Raw genomic sequence first — 18,527 nt, forward strand, 5'->3', positions numbered from 1 at the left:
TACATATTTATTACTCTATTTATTTTACTTGTACATATTTATTCTATTTATTTTATTTTGTTAATATGTTTTGTTTTGCTGTCTGTCTCCCCCTTCTAGACTGTGAACCCACTGTTGGGTAGGGACTGTCTCTATATGTTGCCAACTTGTACTTCCCAAGCGCTTAGTACAGTGCTCTGCACACAGTAAGCACTCAATAAATATGATTGATTGAATGAATGAATGAATGAATAAATCCTTGAAATTTCTGAGAAAATCAAATTTCCTTGGGTAGGATTCTTCGAGCTTATTATTCTAATGAAAAAGTGGTGCTTCCCTAAACTGGGCTTTGTGAGGGGGACCCCAAAGATAAACCAATGGAGAGGTCTACAGTGCTGGAGAGATTCAGAATCATTGAATGAAGGGAATTGTCACTTAGTAGAAATATGTGATACCAAAACTCAATTCCAATGTTTTAAATCCTTAAATTAATCACTAATGTGGGATAATCCTTCCAGGTAATATTGTGTGGTTTATTGCATGGATTCCATGAGATTGAAAACAACTACTACAGATTTACTGATTTATCTGACTGAACTTTCTCTTTCTGGTAGGTAGCTACGTGTTTCTATAGTAAGGAACCATTTGTTGATTGGCATAGTTGCCTTCCTTTGTCTAAAAAGATGGGTAAAGTACACCCCAGAAAAGTGGTATCATTTCTTGTGGACCATGAGAAGAAGTCTGGGATCAGTCTTTGTGAAACTGAGGTATGTCATAGATCCTGAGGATTTTCATTTCTGTGTGTTGCTCTGTTTCTTCCGTGGTTTCTTCCTGTACATTAACAGTCGCTTTGATAAAAAAAAAAAAAAAAAACAATTTGGCTTTTGGATTTACCGTACATTTCAAGGTAAAACTGGCCCAAGCCAGAAGACTTTTCTAAATAGTTGGCATGACTTTTTCAATGACATTCCAGATCGATAGGATTTTTTCACCAGTGCTACAAGTCAAAACTCATATGTGCTGGACAGCAGCAGCACAGGAAAGTTGAGAGTGGAGACTCAAGCTTACTCACTAAGGGAGGTAATAGTAAACCACTTTTATATTTTTACCAAGTAAATTCTTTGGATATACTACCAGAACGATTGCAAATGGAGGTGGAGTGTTCTGGGAGGGATGTGTCCATGGCGTCGCTATGGATCGGTGATGACGCGACAGCATAAGACAACAAGCTAACTATGATAGTTTTTTAATCTCCCATGCTTGTTAGTAAAAGTATGAATCCTGAATGCAATTCAAAGTGAAGTTCCATTAAGCTACACAGAGCAAGATGAAATTCAAACTGCTTTTATTCATCTGCCTTTCCTAATATGTTTTCCTTGTTCTCTTATTGTCCACCTTTTCCATTGTTTTCATCCTCTTCCCAATCAATCAGTCAATCAGAGGAATTTCTTAAGTGCTTCTTGAGTGCTAAGCACTTTACTAAGGACTTGAGAGACTAAGTAAATCAGTAATAAAATATGTCTTTTCTGCCCTTAAGGAGTCTACAACCTACTGGGGGAGATGAACAAAAATGATTTACAGATAAATAATAATGACAATAATAGTGATATTTAAGTGCTTGTTATGTGTCAAATACTGTATTAAGTGTTGGGGTAAATACAAGATGATCAGGTTAGACACAGACCCTGTCCTACTCAGGGCTAGAAAGCCAGAGAAAGGCCAAGTACAAAGTAGGAAGTGTGAAATAGCGGAGCAAACAATTCAGTGAACAAATACCTTATAAATATAGTGGATAGAGCATGGGCCTAGGAGTCAGAAGGCCCTGGGTTCTAATCCCGGCTCCACCACTTGTCTGCTGTGTGACCTTGGGCAAGTCGCTTTACTTCTCTGTGTCTCTGTTCCCCCATCTGTAAAATGGGGATTAAGACTATGTGGGACAGAGACTGAGTCCAACCCAATTATCTTGCATCTATCCCAGCACTTAGTACAGTGCCTGACACATAGTAAGTGCTTAACAAATACTATGATTATAATTATTATTATTTTATTGTCTCTCTTCACCTGCTCTGCCCCAAGTGGCCGTCTTTATTCCTTCCCAGCAATCCACACTGTACTTTGCTTTTGACTCATCTCTCCATTCCTTTTGCTCACTCTTTTCCCTCTACCTGGAACTCCCTCCCCCAACACATCCAACATACCACAGGTCTTCCATTGTTTAAAACTCTTCTACTTTTCCAACAAGTCTTCCCTGATTAATTACCAACACCCTGAGTCACATCAGCTCAGTCCTCTCTAGATCTTGCATATTTATTCATTCAATCGTATTTATTGAGCACTTACTGTGTGTAGAGCACTGTACTAACCACTTGGGAAGTACAAGTTGACAACATATAAAGACAGTCCCTACCCAAAAATGGGCTCACAGTCTAGAAGGGGGAGACAGACAACAAAACAAAACATGTAGACAGGTGTCAAAGTCATCAGAACAAATAGAATTAAAGCTATATGCACATCATTAACAAAATAAATAGGATAGTAAATATGTACAAGTAAAATAAATAGAGTAATTAATCTGTACAAATATATATGCAAGTGCTGTGGGGAGGGGAAGGAGGTAGGGCGGGGGAATGGGGAGGAGGAGAGGAAAAAGGGGGCTCAGTCTGGGAAGGCCTCTTGGAGGAGGTGAGCTCTCAGTAGGGCTTTGAAGGGAGGAAGAGAGCTAGCTTGGCGGATGTGTGGAGGGAGGGCATTCCAGGCCAGGGGAAGGATGTGGGCCGAGGGCTGACGGTGGGACAGGTGAAGCGAGGTTCAGTGAGGAGGTTAGCAGCAGAGGAGTGGAGGGTGCGGGCTGGGCTGTAGAAGGAGAGAAGGGAGGTGAGGTAGGAGGGAGTGAGGTGATGGAGAGCCTTGAAGCCGAGAGTGATAAGTTTTTGCCTAGAGTGAGGAGTATTTTCTTTCCCCTCTAGACTCTACACTCCTTGGATCTGCCTGTATCTTTTGAGCACTTGACATTCTCCCCACCCACAGCACTTATGTACATATGTATAATTTATTTATATTAATGTCTGTCTCCCCCGCCATACTGTGAGCTCCTTGTGTGCGGGGAACATATCTACTAACTTTATTGTATTGCACTCTCCCACGGGCTTAGTACAGTACTTGGCCCAAAATAAGCACTCAATACTATTACTACTATTGCACACCATAAACCCTCAGTAAGTGCATTGATTGATACCCTTTCTCAGAACTTGTATATATATATTTTTATTATATATATATATATGAGTAGCAGCAATCAACTATTTATTCAGATTACTCTGTAGATATGTTTATGTCTGTCTCCTAATTAACAGTGTAAGCTCCTTGTGGTGGGAAACATGTCTTGCTCTTCTTTTGCACTTTTCCAAGCCTTAGTACAGTACAGTGTGTTGCTCCCAGTGGGTGCTCAATATTACTATTATCACTCTTACCACCTGCTCACTGTTCCTCTTGGATACCCCCATAGGGGACCCCAGATATTTTTCCCACCCCATAACTACTTGAGGCGGGTGGGGGTTGAGTCTTTGGCAGGGAACCTTATCTAAGGCTTTTTGAAAATTTTAAATACTTTATGTCTTCTGGTTTCCATCTTTCCAAATGTTTGTTGAACTTTGGAAATAATTCCAGTAGATTAGTGAGACTTGATTTCCCCTTTCAGAAACTATGTTGCCTTTCCCCCAAAAAAGTTGTATTTTCCTCAGGGCTTAAACATCCCAAGTTTAATCATTGATTATACTCATTTTTAAAATGTAAAATCAAGACTAGCCATTAGTCTGTAACTGTCAGAATCACCTCTGGTATCCTTTTTATAGATGGGCATTTTGTCGGTGTTCCATCAACCCTTTGCTTCAGGAGCTGTACATAACAATAAGTTACACAGTCAACCAGGAGTTTTGCAATTTCTCATTCGAGTTCATTCAGAACTCTCAGGTGGATGCCAGCTAATCTTGGTGACCTGTTTCTGATTTGGATTTTTTTTTACCCTATTGATAATATGATCAACTCAGTTCGATTCAGTTCCTCTAACCTGACGGACACAAAAATCTATTTGCGGGTGAAGATCCCTTTAAAATCTTCCACAGTAAAAATCAAATTGAGGAAGTGATCGAACGACTCAGCTATCTCCTTTCCATCCTTGAGTGCTCTTTTTAACCAGGGCCAGCTTCAGACATTTGGCCACTCTGAGACAGGGAAAATGTCACTAGCTAATATGGCAATCCACTGTACTCCCATTACTTCCGACACCATCAACATGATAACATCATGCCATCTGCACCTCCAGTATGTTGTATAATGGTATTACTTTATGCTACTTAATTTGGCCTTGACCCCCCTATGTCAGTGGGTTACACTCTTTCATAAGGACGTCTTTTTGAACCTCTGAATAAAGTGTGTTTCCCCGGGGGGTCCTCTAAAGGTTGACATTTTCTCTCTGATGGCTTCTTTTACGCAGCATTCAGTCTCCAGGAGCAGAGGACAGTGGTGGTAGCAGAAGAGTGCAGGTGAAAAACAGCTGCAACAGTGCCAATGCCTCAGATGACTGGCTGGCTAGCTGGCTGGCTAGCTGGCTGACTAGCTGGCTTTGAGGTCATCTCCTCTGGGCCCTCTGACTGTTCCCTGCATGTTACAGGGGAAATGCATCCAATCTGGTTGGCCAAGAGGAAGCTGCGTGGGCATGGGAGCGGTCAGGAGGAAGCTCGGCATTGGTTCCTCTGCTGCCACAGCCTTCTCCCTCTAATCCAGCCTGGCTGCTGGCTCCCTGCTGCCCCTTCCACGTCACTCCAGCTAAAAGTGGGACCTAATGCAAAAGGACATCTGATCACTTGAATTTACCCATTGCCCTCAAATAATCTGCATAAACTAACTTTGGCTTGCAAGTTGTCCCATTGCCCAGTGATTCTACTGCTGGAAAAGAAGGGCAGACAAGAAAGCATTTAAGAATAATAATAGTAATAATGATAATAATAATAATGATGATATTTGTTAAGCGCTTACTATGGGCCCGGAACTGTTCTAAGTGCTGGAGTAGATACAAGGTAATCAGGTTGGACGCAGTCCCAGTCCCACATGGGGCTCACAGTCTTCATCCCCATTTTACAGACGAGGTAACTGAGGTCCAGAGAAGTGAAGTGACTTGCCCAAGGTCACACAACAGATAAGTGACAGAGCCAGAATTAGAACCCATGATGACCTTCTGACTCCCAGTCCCATGCTCTATCCACTTCACCATGCTGCTTCTCTTAATAATTCATAATAATTGTGGTATTTGTTAAGCACTTACTATGTGCCAGCCACCGTACTAAGTGCTAGGGTAGGTACAAGACAATGAGGTTGGACACAATCCCTGTCCCTCATCGGGCTCACAGTCTTGATCCCCATTATACAGATAAGGGAACAGAGACTCAGAGAAGTGAAGTGACTTGTCCAAGGTCATACAGCAGCAAACTGGTGGCAGAGCCTGGGGTGTCCTTCTGACTCCCAGGCACGTGCTCTATCCATTAGGCCATGCTGCTTCTCTTCTCTTTTGAAGATCAATCCAGAGTTGGTCCTACTGCTGGCACGCTGCTGGCACGCTTGTGTGCTTCTCGTGTTCAAACAGTCCACCTTGAAAAATTCTGGTGGAGCAACAGGGCTTAAGTAACTTTTTTGCTTGCACTAGAGGTGGTATAGTGAGTGGCAGTTGTCCATATCTGATAAAATACGATTGAATAATACGATTGAAAGAATAAAATTAGAGAAGCAGAGTGGCCTACTGGAAAGGGCACGGACGTGAGAGTCAGAGGACCTAGGTTCTAATTCTGGCTCTTCCATATACACCTGCTGTGTGATCTTGGGCAGGTCACTGAACTTCTCTGTGCCTCAGTTACTTCATCGTGTAAAATGGGGATTAACTCCTACTCCTTCCTACTTAGACTGTGGGCCCCATGTGGAACAGGGACTGCGTCCAATTTGATTAACTTCTATCTATGTACCCCAGCACTCTGAATAATGCTTGGCACATAGTAAGCACTTAACAAGCGCCATAAATATAGAAATATACTTAAATTAGATGCTATAAATTAGTTATTTATATTAATGTCTGTCTCCCCCTCTAGACTGTAAGCTCGTTTTGGGTAGGGAACACATTGATCAGGTCTGTTGAATTGTACTCTCCCAAGCGCTTTGTACAGTGCTCTGCGCATAGTATGAGCTCAATAAGTACCAATGATGATTCATTTATTCATTCAATCATCATATTTATTGAGTGCTTACTGTGTGCAGAGCACTGTACTAAGCGCTTGGGAAGTACAAGTCGGCAACATATAGAGACGGTCCCTACCCAACAACGGGCTCACACCATGTCTACCAATTCTATTGTACAATACTTTCCCAAATGCTTAGTACAGTGTTCTGCCAACAGTGAGCACTCAAATATCATTGATTTATTGATGATGATGATGATGATGATGATGATGAGGCAGAGGAGTGTGTGTTTGAGGTTTTCCTTAATTTATTCTAGTTATGTTTTAAGATTTTACTACTGTCTCAGTATAACATCTACTGTCTCAATAAATCAATTTGCCTTTTTGCATTTCTCGCTTGGCCTCTTTTTTGAGGGCTGAAGTAAGAGGTGTGCCATCCTTTTGGCTTTCATCTCTGCTTGCTGGTGAGGCCAGGCTGACTAGGTTCTGATAGACAGAGTGGAGCTCTGTAACACCATAAACCCCAGTGGTTGATGTAGAAATTGTGGTCCAGTATTAAGCAAGATGGATATAACTGAGGAAGCTAATAACTTTTTTTTTATGAAACATGCTAATGGATTAGGAACACTTGAAAATCTTAAATGACTATTGGTAATTAATTATCATTTTGTTTTTTCCTGGTGCAGAGTAGGGCATTTGTTTCTGTGAACAAGGGAGTCAGCAACTACTCCTCAAAGGAAAGGAATTTCCCGATATTCACGTTCCCCGACCGTTCCTTTAAACCCATTGGAATATTTTTCCATCCAAGAAGTCACTTTCTCTATGCTTATGGCAATCAGGTACGTATCCCCATCTAAGCCCTCATTTCACCTACTCCTTCTCCCTTCTGCCTCACCCTTGAATTTGGACCTGTACCTTTTATTCACTCCACCTTCAGCCCCACAAGCACTTGGGTAAGCTCGTTGCGGTCAAGAAACGGGTCAACCAACTCTGTTCTGTTGTACTCTCCCTAGCACGTAGTACAGTACTCGGCACACAGTAAGCAATCAGTCAATACTACGGATTGATTGATTGTACATATCCATCATTTATTTTAATATTCATTCATTCAGTCATATTTATTGAGTGCTTACTGTGTGCAGAGCACTGTACTAAGCGCTTGGAAAGTACAATTCAGCAACAAAGAGAGACAATCCCTGTCCACCACGGGCTCACAGTCTAAAAGAGTCTGCCTCCCCATCTAGGCTACAAGCTCCTTGTGGGCAGGGAACATGTCTACCAACTGTGTTGTATTGTACCCTCCCAAGTGCTTAGTTCAGTGCCCTGCATGCAGTAAGTGCTCAATAAATATGATTAATTAATTGATTGATTAGCCATTAAAAAGGGGGAGCTGTCAGGGAACTTGAATTCCCTTTTCGAAGAAGCAATGATTCTGGAGAGCATGAAGGGTGCCTGGAGGATTTGGTATTGAGGATCAGAAGGTTATTGTGTTGCAAATCATAGGAATTCAACTCCAGCTCCGTGCACATTTCCCTCAGCCCATGCCAGAGTTCCCTGGTGACTGGGAATGTGCCATTCCCACATACTTAGTACCATGTATTGTCCTCAATAGGCGTTCAATAAATACCATGCTGCTAATAGCACTGCTCAAGTCCCCATTCATCCTCCTATTTCCTGCACTTACAGTCTCAGCACCCTTCTGCCCACAAAGAATATGGCATAAATTTGTAGAATCTGTCTACCTTCAGTGTTCCAATGAATAGGTCTCACTATTATAAATGAGGTGGTAATCGCCCCTATTTCTCTTGAGGGTTTGTAAGATGGCTTTTCTGGGTAGGTAGGTTGTAACTTTTGGACATGGTTTTCCCTCCCACCCCGTCAGGTTTGGCTTTCAGTGGATGGAGGCAACACGTTCGATTTGCTAATCAATTTTCCCGGGGAGTTAATTGTGAAGATTCATGATTGTGTCTACACTCAAGAAATTATCTTTGTCACCAAGGCTGGAATATTATATATCACTAAGGCAGGTGAGGTATTCAGGTGGGCTAAGTCAGATCACTGAGGCTGTGCCAGCAGCTAGGAGGAAATGTTGAGTCAACTATCCAATCCCTGGGGCCTCTCATAGGTGCCCCTCTATGATTAGGACAAAGAAAGTTCTCCCCAGGGGAGGAAAGGTTCCACGCCTAAGGGGTTTGGATGTTTCTGGGATAGCTCAGACTGGAGGTTTTGTCACCCTTAAAGCCTGCTCCTCGGAGAAATCTGTGTCTTATATTCCCAGAGTCTTCCAGGTCCCGTGCAGATTCCTAAGGATTTTCTACTCATGGTCACCGTCCTTTTCAATTTGTGGGCAGCGAATGTGTCTACCAACTCTGCTTTATTGTACTCCAGTAATAGTACAGTCCTCTGCACACAGCAAGCGCTCAATAAAACAGCATGGCCTAGTGGATACAGCATGGGCCTGGCAGTCAGAGGGATCTGGATTCTAATCCTGGCTCTGCCACTTGTCTGCTGTGTGACCTTAGGCAAGTCACTGAACTTCTCTGTGCCTCATTAATGGGGATTAACACTGAGCCCCATATGGAACATCGACTGGATCCAACCCAATTAGCTTGTATCTACCGCAGCGCTTCGAACAGTGCCTGGCATATAACAGATAACATAAGGAAAATATGAGTAAGAAGGTAGTTTCTCAGTTTCCCCTTTCCTTTTTCTTGGAACACAACTCCCCCTCCCACCATGTCCATGTTCCTCCCAGTACTCTTCATTTTTGCAAATTATCTTATTTTCTCATTGAATTACTGATCCAGGGTAATAACAAATCATGGTTATGAACTTGATTTTTAAATTCTCTGATGGAATGGTGCCTAAATCATCAGAGCCCTGGGTGTAGTATTATAGCTTAGGGGGTGCTGATGAAAATGGTATCCCTTTCCCTCCAACTCTTATAAACTTTTCCTTTTCCACCTGACAGCTGACTCTACCCACAAGATGTTGACAGTTGTGGCATACCCCAGACACAGCTGCAAGTAGTTTGACAAGTTACCTGAGGTAACACTCTGATAATAGGTTTATGATTTTTTCAGATCTCTAAAATCTTAATTTTCATAGTTTTTTCAGAGATTTCCTGAATTCATTCATTCATTCAGTTGTATTTATTGAGTGCTTACTGGGTGCAATGGACTCTGAATATTCAGGAAAGGCTACCTTCAGCAGAAAATTCTTATATATGCTATACAAAGGTTTCTTTATATTTAAAATGAGTGGATCCATTATACTTTTCTCTTTTGCTTCCAATAGGATTAGGGCAATACAGCAAACTTGGCCATTCCACAGTACAGGTTTTCTCTTTGTATTTTAACAACTTGGGAAATTTACATATAATTTATCTGAATGCCAGCAAAGATGATATTTTAGAAGTATATCCAGCAAGGGTTGAAGGTACAGTAGCCCAGGTAAGTGATGTCATTTATTGGGATGTCATATGGCATTTGAGAGATATGTCCCAGATTCTAAATTTTGTCCAGTTAAGACTTCATCATCACAGGTCCTTTATGACAGGATGCAGCAATTCCTTTTTGTGCGGGAGAGCCAAACAAAATGAAACTCTTCCACAGTTGATGGGCAAAGAGCCAATCATCCAAGGACAGGGGACGTGTTACTGGCAGGCTGCAGAGACAGTGAGTTGTACTTGTCAGGCTAAGTGATTTTAAGGAAATAATGTCCCAGGCCACCCCTGGTTCACACATCCATTCATTCAGTCATATTTATCGAGCACTGAGTATGTGCAGAGCACTGTACTGAGAGCTTGGGAGAGTACAATACAGCAACAAGCAGACACATACCCTGTCCATGATGAGCTTACACTCTAGAGGATGAGCCTACAGTCTAGTTATCCCTGGATGGGCCCTGGGGAAGAGCTCTCCTGGGATGGTGGGGTCTGGGGGAATAGAGACTGGAGCTGGACTTCCACAGGAAAGGGGCTTAGCCTCCCCATCTCTCCCTTGCTGTTTGGCCAGTTGAAGTTCCCCCCACCTCCACCAGCACCCTCATGTTTCCGCTCCCTCTCCACCTTCCTCTCCCCATGACTTGCCAATCCTGATCTCACACAAAGCCTGTGGCAATCCTGCGGGGTCCACGCCAAGTGCAAGGACCCAGCCCCGGGGAGAGACCCAGCTGAGACCCCCAGCCTGGAAATCAAAGGGTCCCCAGCCTCAGAGTATGGTGAACGGTGACCTCCACAACCTCACTCTAACTACCAGATCACCCCACACCCCCTTCTCTGCGAGAGGCTTCCTTGTAGTCTCCTCGCATGAAAGCAAGGGAGTAAATTGCATGATGGCCAAGGAGAAAAGGGTTAAGGTTGCTCTTCAGCCCTGAGGGCAGGGCTGTCTGGGATGGGAACCTAAAAAGATGACCATCTTCGGCCTCCCAGCCTCCTCATCCTCTGCCCTGTCTCCCGGTTCCATGTCCCAGCCCTTAGCAGCGACACTCCCTCCACCGTAGGAGAAGCTGTGAGAAACAGCACCAGGGTGGGCTCTTCTGGAGGCAGCACCACATCTGCGTGGTGTAGTGGATAGAGCATGGTCTTAAGGAATCAGAAGGTCCTGGGTTCTAATCCCAGCTTTGCCACTTGTCTGCTGTGTGATCTTGGGCAAGTCATTTCACTTCTCTGGGCCTCAGTTACTTCATCTGTAAAATGGGGATTGAGACTGTGAGCCCCATGTGGGACAGGGGCTGTGTCCAACCCGATTGGCTTGTATTCACCCAGCGCTTAGGATTCATTCAATCATATTTATCGAGTGCTTGCTTTGTGCAAAGCACTGTACTAAGCTCTTGGGAGAGTACAATAAAACAACAAACAGACACACTCCCTGTCCAAAATGAGCTCACAGCCTAGAGGACAGCGCCTGGCACAAAGTAAGTGCTTAACAAATGCCATAATAATTATTAATATTATTATTATCTGGGTGGGCAGGCCTCTGTTTCTCTTTTTTATCTTCCTCCTCCTCCTCCTTCATCTACTGTGGTAGAGAGCAGTCCCTGAATCTCCAGAGAAGCTTCCTGTAGTCCAGACCCCTTGGGGGCCCAAAGGAGGAGGGAGGCAAGTGAGGGGCAGAAGGGAAATGTCTTTCTGCTGGCACCCTCACCAGGAAGAGCTGGAGCAGTGGCAACTGAATCAATCAACTGATCAAGCAATGGTATTTACTGAGCACTTACTGTGTGCAGAGCACTGTACTAAGTGCTTGGGAGAGCACAATACAATGGAATGAGCAGACATATTCTCTGCCCGGTACAGTCTGAGCTGGAATCTAGGGTGCAGGTGATTTCCTGAGGACTGGCCCTTGCCTCCTGCCTGGGGAGCCAGCCCTGCTAATCATCCCAGCTGTTTCCTCCCCAGACCATACTGGATCTTGGCTGTCACCTTCCCTCTGGCTGGGACTGTCAGCCCTGGACCTCCAGACCCTTTCTTCGAGTTCTGCTCCCTTCCACCTTTTTCTCCACCCCCACCAAACGTCCACTTGGAGCAGTTTTAAGTGCTTCTCCCTCCCCACCCCCTCACAAGTCCCCTGCTCAAGAGCCACGTTTGCTTCCACGGAAGAGCTAGCTACAGCTTGCGGGACTGAGGTTGCCAACTCAGCTCTCTGCTGTCATGAAAAACTATCACTTCCGCCTTCACCTGGGGTCAAACAGATATTTTTTGTCACTGAGTCAAATTAGAAAGTACCCAGAGCCCTAAGGATGACAGAGTTGAGAAAAATTGTTTCTGCTGTTTTTTAATTGATTCTCACCTGTCTGGTTTGCACCTTTAAGAAAATACGAGAATGCAAGGGTGGAACGTGAAAGGTGCATCTGTGCTTGAATGTGCCACTGTGTGAGAGATGGTGTGTGAGGGAATGTGCCCTAGCTAGGGTGAACTGTATGACTAAACACTTCTTTAGAGACTGGGCTGAGTATTCACAACCATGACTGAAGTTGGCTCTAACAACATTAGGTTAGAGTTTGCCCAATTTGACCTGCGCAGCCCTCCCTTGGGATTCTGCAGTGGCGTTGTCGAGGGGTATCTTGGCCCAGGGCACTAGGCAGTGCAGATGATGATGATGATGGCATTTATTAAGCGCTTACTATGTGCAAAGCACCATTCTAAATGCTGGGGAGGTTACAAGGTGATCAGGTTGTCCCACATGTGGCTCACAGTCTTCATCCCCATTTTACAGATGAGGTAACTGAGGCACAGAGAAGTTAAGTGACTTGCCCAAAGTCACACTGCTGACAAGCAAGTGGCAGAGCTGGAATTTGAACCCATGACCTCTGACTCCAGTGCCAGTGACTCTTTCCACTGAGCCACGCTGCTTCTCAGATCTGGGTCAAGTGAACCTACCAAAAGCAATATTTTCCTCGAATTACTGAGACTTTACATTTTAAATCCAATTCTCTCCATGCCTAAAATTAATCTTTTGTCGTGTTAGCCTCTTTGGAAAGGTCCTTCACTCTACTGGCCCACTAGTGGACTTGTGTGACTGGGCAAGTCACTTAACTTCTCTGTGCCTCAGTTACCTCATCTGTAAAATGGGGATTAAGACTGTGAGCCCCCCGTGGGACAACCTGATCACCTCGTAACCTCCCCAGTGCTTAGAACAGTGCTTTGCACATAGTAACCACTTAATAAATGCCATTATTATTATTATTAATTTTGTTAATGATGTGCATTATAGCTATAATTCTATCTGTTCTGACGATTTTGATTTCACCTGTCTACATGTTTTGTATTGTTGCCTGTTTCCCCTTCAAGACTGTGAGCCCACTGTTGGGTAGGGACCGTCTCTATATGTTGCCGACTTGTACTCCCCAAGTGCTTAGAACAGTGCTCTGCACACAGTAAGTGCTCAATAAATATGATTGAATGTATGAATGAACAACGTGAATGACATTCATTCATCCAGTCACATTTATCGAGCACTTACTGTGCACAAAGCACCGTACTAAGTGCTTGGGAAAGTACAATTCAACAATGAAGAGAGACGATCACTGCCCACAATGACATCTAAGATGTGGATGAAACATAAACCAATGTGATGGGATCACTGAATTTTGGCTTACCTGGGAAGCAGCATAGCCAAGTGGAAAGAACATGGGCCTGTGAGTCAGAGGGCCTGGGTTCTAATCCTGGCTCCACCACATACCTGCTGTGTGACCTTGGGCAAGTCACTTGATGTCCCTGTGCCTCAGTTTCCTCAACTGTAAAATGGGGTTTCAATATCTGTTCTCCCTCCTACTTAGACCGTGAGCCCTGGGTAGGACCTGATTAGTTTATCTCTACCCCAGTGTTTAGAACAGTGTTTGACACAGAGTAAGGTCTTAAAAAATACCAGGTCCCTGGTCCCAGACTCCAGTCTGAGATGGGATGAGGTGGAGTGGAGTGGGAGTTTGAGAAGAATAACTTCTTTTCCCAAGAGCAGCCCCACTTCTATAAGGGAAGCAAAACAGCTTAGTGGATAGAGCACAGGCCTGAGAGTCAGAAGGACTTGGCTACTAATCCAGGCTCCACTGTGTGACCTTGGGTAACTCACCTGACTTCTCTGTGTCTCAGTTACCTCACCTGTAAAATGGAGATTAACACTGTGAGCCCCATGTGGTACATACATTGTGTCCAACCTGATTATCTTGTATTCATTCATTCCTATTTAGTGAGCCCTTACTGTGTGCAGAGTACTGTGCTACCTAGCCCAGCATTTCGTACAGTGCCTGGCACATAGTAAGCACTTAACAAATAACATTAAAAAAATTTCCAGGAGGCAGTTCCATTTTATTATATTATTCATGGAATTTTTGGAGATCAGAAGTGTCACAAATGGCAAATTATTATTATTATTCCTGGAGACTTCCTCTGGTGTGTGGCCTAATGGAAAGAGCATGATCCTGATCAGATGATTGGCCCTGCTGAGAGCTCACCTCCTCCAGGAGGCCTTCCCAGACTGAGCCCCTTCCCTCCTCTCCCCCTCGTCCCCCTCTCCATCCCCCCATCTTACCTCCTTCTCTTCCCCACAGCACCTGTATATATGTATATATGGTTGTACATATTTATTACTCTATTTATTTATTTATTTATTTATTTTACTTGTACATTTCTATCCTATTTATTTTATTTTGTTGGTATGTTTGGTTCTGTTCTCTGTCTCCCCCTTTTAGACTGTGAGCCCACTGTTGGGTAGGGACTGTCTCTATGTGTTGCCAATTTGTACTTCCCAAGCGCTTAGTACAGTGCTCTGCACATAGTAAGCGCTCAATAAATACGATTGATTGATTGATTGATCCTGGGAATCAGAGAACCTGGGTTCTAATCCCAGCTCCACCATTTGTCTGCTATATGGCCTTAGGCAAGTTGCTTCACTTCTTTGTGCCTCAGGTAAAATGGGGATTGAGACTGTGAGCCCTATGTTGGGGCATGGACTATGTCCAACCTGATTAGCTTGTATCTACCCCAGTGCTTAATAACATGTCTGGCACATGCATAATAAGTGCTTAACAAAACACCATTAGAAAATAATTGCCAGACTGCAGTTCCATTTTTGTTATATGATATGTGGAACTTTCAGAGATCTTCAGAAGTATTGCAAATGGCAAATTACTCACCGGTTTTAAGGGAAATACTTCAGTATGAAGAAGAGACCCTTGGCAATGATTCATTTGCTCATGACTCCACAGCAGGGTGGCCAATTTTTCTTCATCGGAAATAAAAGATTCATGGTGCCCTTCCCTGGCCTCAGCAATCTGGGGCTTATCCCTGGCAGCACATGACACCATGAATGAAGGATAAAATGAGGCTCTGCAGTCTGCAGAATAATTCCAGAGGTGCAATTCAAAGTTTCAACTGAAAAAATTCTCACTTGTCTCTCTGACTCAATCCAATTTCTGTTGGACCGCCAGCCTGCAGATTTGTGTTAATTTGCATGGCTGCGTTAGGGAGGTCTTTATTCAAAGTATGACTTGGTGATTAATTTATAGACTAATCATCTTCATTTTTCTCAGATTAAAAAATAGAAGGCACAAAATAATATGAGGGTTTGGCTTTGAAAGAGCGGTAAGATTTGGTCTATTTGGTTGATTTGGAATGAGCATGTTCTTTAAGTGTCAAAATTCATTCTCCCATACCATATTTCGAAGAACGTTAATGCTGCAGTCAATGCTTCTCAGAGAAAGGGGGATATTGACTGATATTCTTATAGAAATTGTGCTGAATTGTTTCACCAGTTTAGAATGTTTACTTGTCCCAAAGAAAAATATTATTAAAATGCATATAACATTTTATTCCTCCTATTTCAGAATTCTGATTTGAACTTTAATACCCCCCTTGCTGTGCAGTATATTAGTCTGAAACAAGTGATATTGTTCACTCTGAAGTCCGATGACATTGATGCAAGATTTTTTAGCATTCATAAAGGCAAACTGCTGACATACAGGTAATAATCTGATTCTAGTTTCTAATAATAATAGTCATAATAATGATGGTATTTGTTAAGCACTTACTATGTGCCAAGCACTGTTCTAAGTACTAGGGGAGATACAAGGTCACCATGTTGTCCCATGTGGGGCTCAAAGTCTTAATCCCCATTTTGCAGATGAGGAAACTGAGGGGTCCCTCAAGATTCAGTTCTGGGTCCCCTTCTATTTTCCATCCACAACCACTCCCTTGGAGAACTCATTCGCTCCCATGGCTTCAACTACCAGCTCTATGTGGATGATACCCAAATCTACATCTCCAGTCCTGATCGATCTCTCTCTCTCTCTCTCTCTCTCTCTCTCTCTCTGTCTGTCTGTCTGTCTGTCTCTCTCTCTCTTTCTCCCTCCCTCCCTCTCTCTCTCTCCAGTCTCACATCTCCTCCTGTCTTCAAGACATCTCTCCTTGGATATTCTCCCATGACCTCAAACTTAACATAGCCAAAATAGAGCTCTTTTCTTTCCACCCAGACTCTGTCCTCCCCCTGACTTTCCCATCCCTTTAGAAGGCACCACAATCCTTCCTGTTTCACAAGCCTGTAACTTTCACATTATCCTTGACTCCTCTCTGTCATTCAATATACATATTCAATCCATCACTAAATCCTCTCGGTCCCACCTTCACAACCTAGCTAAAATTTGCCCTTTCCTCTCCATCTAAATGGTTACCATGTTAATACAGTCATTCATCCTATCCTGCCTGGCTTACTGCATCAAGTTCCTTGCTGACCTCCCAGTCTCCTGTCTCTCCCTACTCCAGTTCATACTTCACTCTGCTGCCCGGATCAATTTTCTACAAAAATGATCGGGACACGTCACCCTGCTCCTCAGAAAACTCCAGTGGTTGTTCATCCACCATCTGCATCAAACAAAAACTGTTCACTATTGGCTTTAAAGCACTCCACTACCTTGTCATTCATTCATTCATTCAATCATATTTATTGAGCGCTTACTGCGTGCAGAGCACTGTACTAAGCACTTGGGAAGTACAAGTTGGCAACATATAGAGATGGGTCCCTACCCAACAACGGGCTCACAGTCTAGAAGGGGGGTCCCTTCTCACCTCACCTTGCTTCTCTCCTACAACCCAGCTCGCACTTCGCTTTGCTCCTGTAGTGCTAAACTTCTCATTGTGCCTTCATTTCACCTATCTCACCAGCGAATCCTAGCCCACATCCTGCCTCTGTCCTGGAATGCCCTCCCTCCTCAAATTCTAGAGGCAATTACTCTCCCCCACTTCAAAGCCATATTGAAGGCACATCTTTTCCAAAAGGCCTTCCCAGATTAAGCCCCACCTTTCCTCACCTCCCACTCCATTCTGTGTCACCCTGACTTTTCCCTAGCTGTGTGATTTTGGGCAAGTCACTTAACTTCTCTGTGCCTCAGTTACCTCATCTGTAAAATGGGGATTAAGACTATGAGCCCCACGTGGGACAACATGATTACCTTGTATCTACCCCAGTGCTTAGAACAGTGCTTGGCACATAGTAAGCGCTTAATTAATACCATTGTTATTATTATTATTATTCCCCTCTCCCAGCTCCTCCAAACTTATGTACATATCTGTAATTTTATTTCTTTGATTTGATATCTGTCTCCCTGCCTCTAGACTGTAAGCTCATTGTGGGCAGGGAATGTGTCTGTTTATTGTTTAGTGTTCTCTCCCAAGTGGTTAGAACAGTGCTCTGCACATAGAGAGCACTCAATAAATATGATTGAATGAATGAATGAATGTTAGAAATTTGTGATTTTGCAAAGTCTGAAAAGAAAAATACCTATGAAATGTGATTCGATTGCTTAAATGAAAATCTTGTTCAAGTGCTCTGAGACTTTATTTTAATTTTATTTTTTATTTAGCCCTTCTGGATCAATGGTGATAGAGGAAGTTTTCCAACATGATCATCTCCCAGGTTATACATCCTCTGCCATTGCAACCATTGTAGAGAAGATTCCTCTTAACTCCCCGAAGGAAAGCCCTTGTTTGAATAGCTTTCTAACTATTACGAGAAATTCAAACTCAACTTTTACACTTGTTATCCAACCAAATGGTAAGATAAAGTTGTGGATGATAGATTGAAATTAATGAGAACATTTGTTGGGTGCAAGATGCCCATTCTTGCCATTTTAAAGTATGTTTCCAAGCATATTTAACTTTCAAATGCATTAAACCACTGGACCTTTATTAAAAAGTTATCAGAGAAATAGAAAATGATTTATGGGGACCTAGAAACAACAGGAAGTTGAGTTGGGAAAGGTCGTGCACAATAGGAGACAACAGTGTAAGTTAGAATGGCTATAAGTGCCAGCAAAGTTTGGATTGGAATATAATTTATCTTTGCTCCAAATGTTCATGGGTGATATGTATTCCAAATCATGACACTTTTGTCATTTTAGTAAACATCTTAAATGTCTTGTTTCTTGAGGTAGGTTGGCCAAATATTTCCCATTTAAATACAATATGCCTAATGCCTTTTTGACACTGGAACAGTCCTGTTTGAACTTGCCTGACTTCAGGGTTGAATTTGCTAGCCCATTTTCCCCTAAATATGAAATTTCCTTTATTCTCAATTTATCTTTATTTTTATTCCATTTCATGCCTGCTTTGCATTCTTTAATAAATTCAAGACTCATATTCTTCTAGTGATGCACCCTAAATCAATATGTCATCATCAGGTTGCACTTTTATATCATGTACACCTTCCAAATTTGTTGAGAGCTCTTACAGAAAGCTTCATGAGCAGAGCAAAATAAGGTGACGAAGCATTCCATATGGGCGAGACATTCCCCAAAGTTCAAGAGGAGAGTAAAGCAGGAGAGGGGGAAGACAGGAGA

At 43.1% G+C, this 18,527-nt stretch overlaps 1 protein-coding gene across 8 annotated transcripts in view; it reads left to right on the forward strand.

The window, feature by feature from the left end:
• CATSPERB (cation channel sperm associated auxiliary subunit beta) overlaps positions 1 to 18,527 on the forward strand; it is a 72,715-nt gene that overhangs the window by 35,426 nt on the left and 18,762 nt on the right. For all 8 annotated transcript variants that reach the window (XR_005451187.1, XR_005451193.1, XM_038747556.1 and 5 more), the window contains exons 15-20: positions 594 to 746; positions 6,887 to 7,039; positions 8,083 to 8,227; positions 9,498 to 9,652; positions 15,522 to 15,658; positions 17,553 to 17,743. Coding sequence is in view for 6 of the 8 variants with exons in the window: in XM_038747556.1 (XP_038603484.1) it covers positions 594 to 746; positions 6,887 to 7,039; positions 8,083 to 8,227; positions 9,498 to 9,652; positions 15,522 to 15,658; positions 17,553 to 17,743 (934 nt within the window). In the remaining 2 variants the exon portion in view is untranslated. The remainder of the gene's footprint in view (positions 1 to 593; positions 747 to 6,886; positions 7,040 to 8,082; positions 8,228 to 9,497; positions 9,653 to 15,521; positions 15,659 to 17,552; positions 17,744 to 18,527) is intronic.

This window comes from Tachyglossus aculeatus, chromosome 1 (genome assembly GCF_015852505.1).
Source record: "Tachyglossus aculeatus isolate mTacAcu1 chromosome 1, mTacAcu1.pri, whole genome shotgun sequence".
NCBI classification, from domain to species: domain Eukaryota; kingdom Metazoa; phylum Chordata; class Mammalia; order Monotremata; family Tachyglossidae; genus Tachyglossus; species Tachyglossus aculeatus.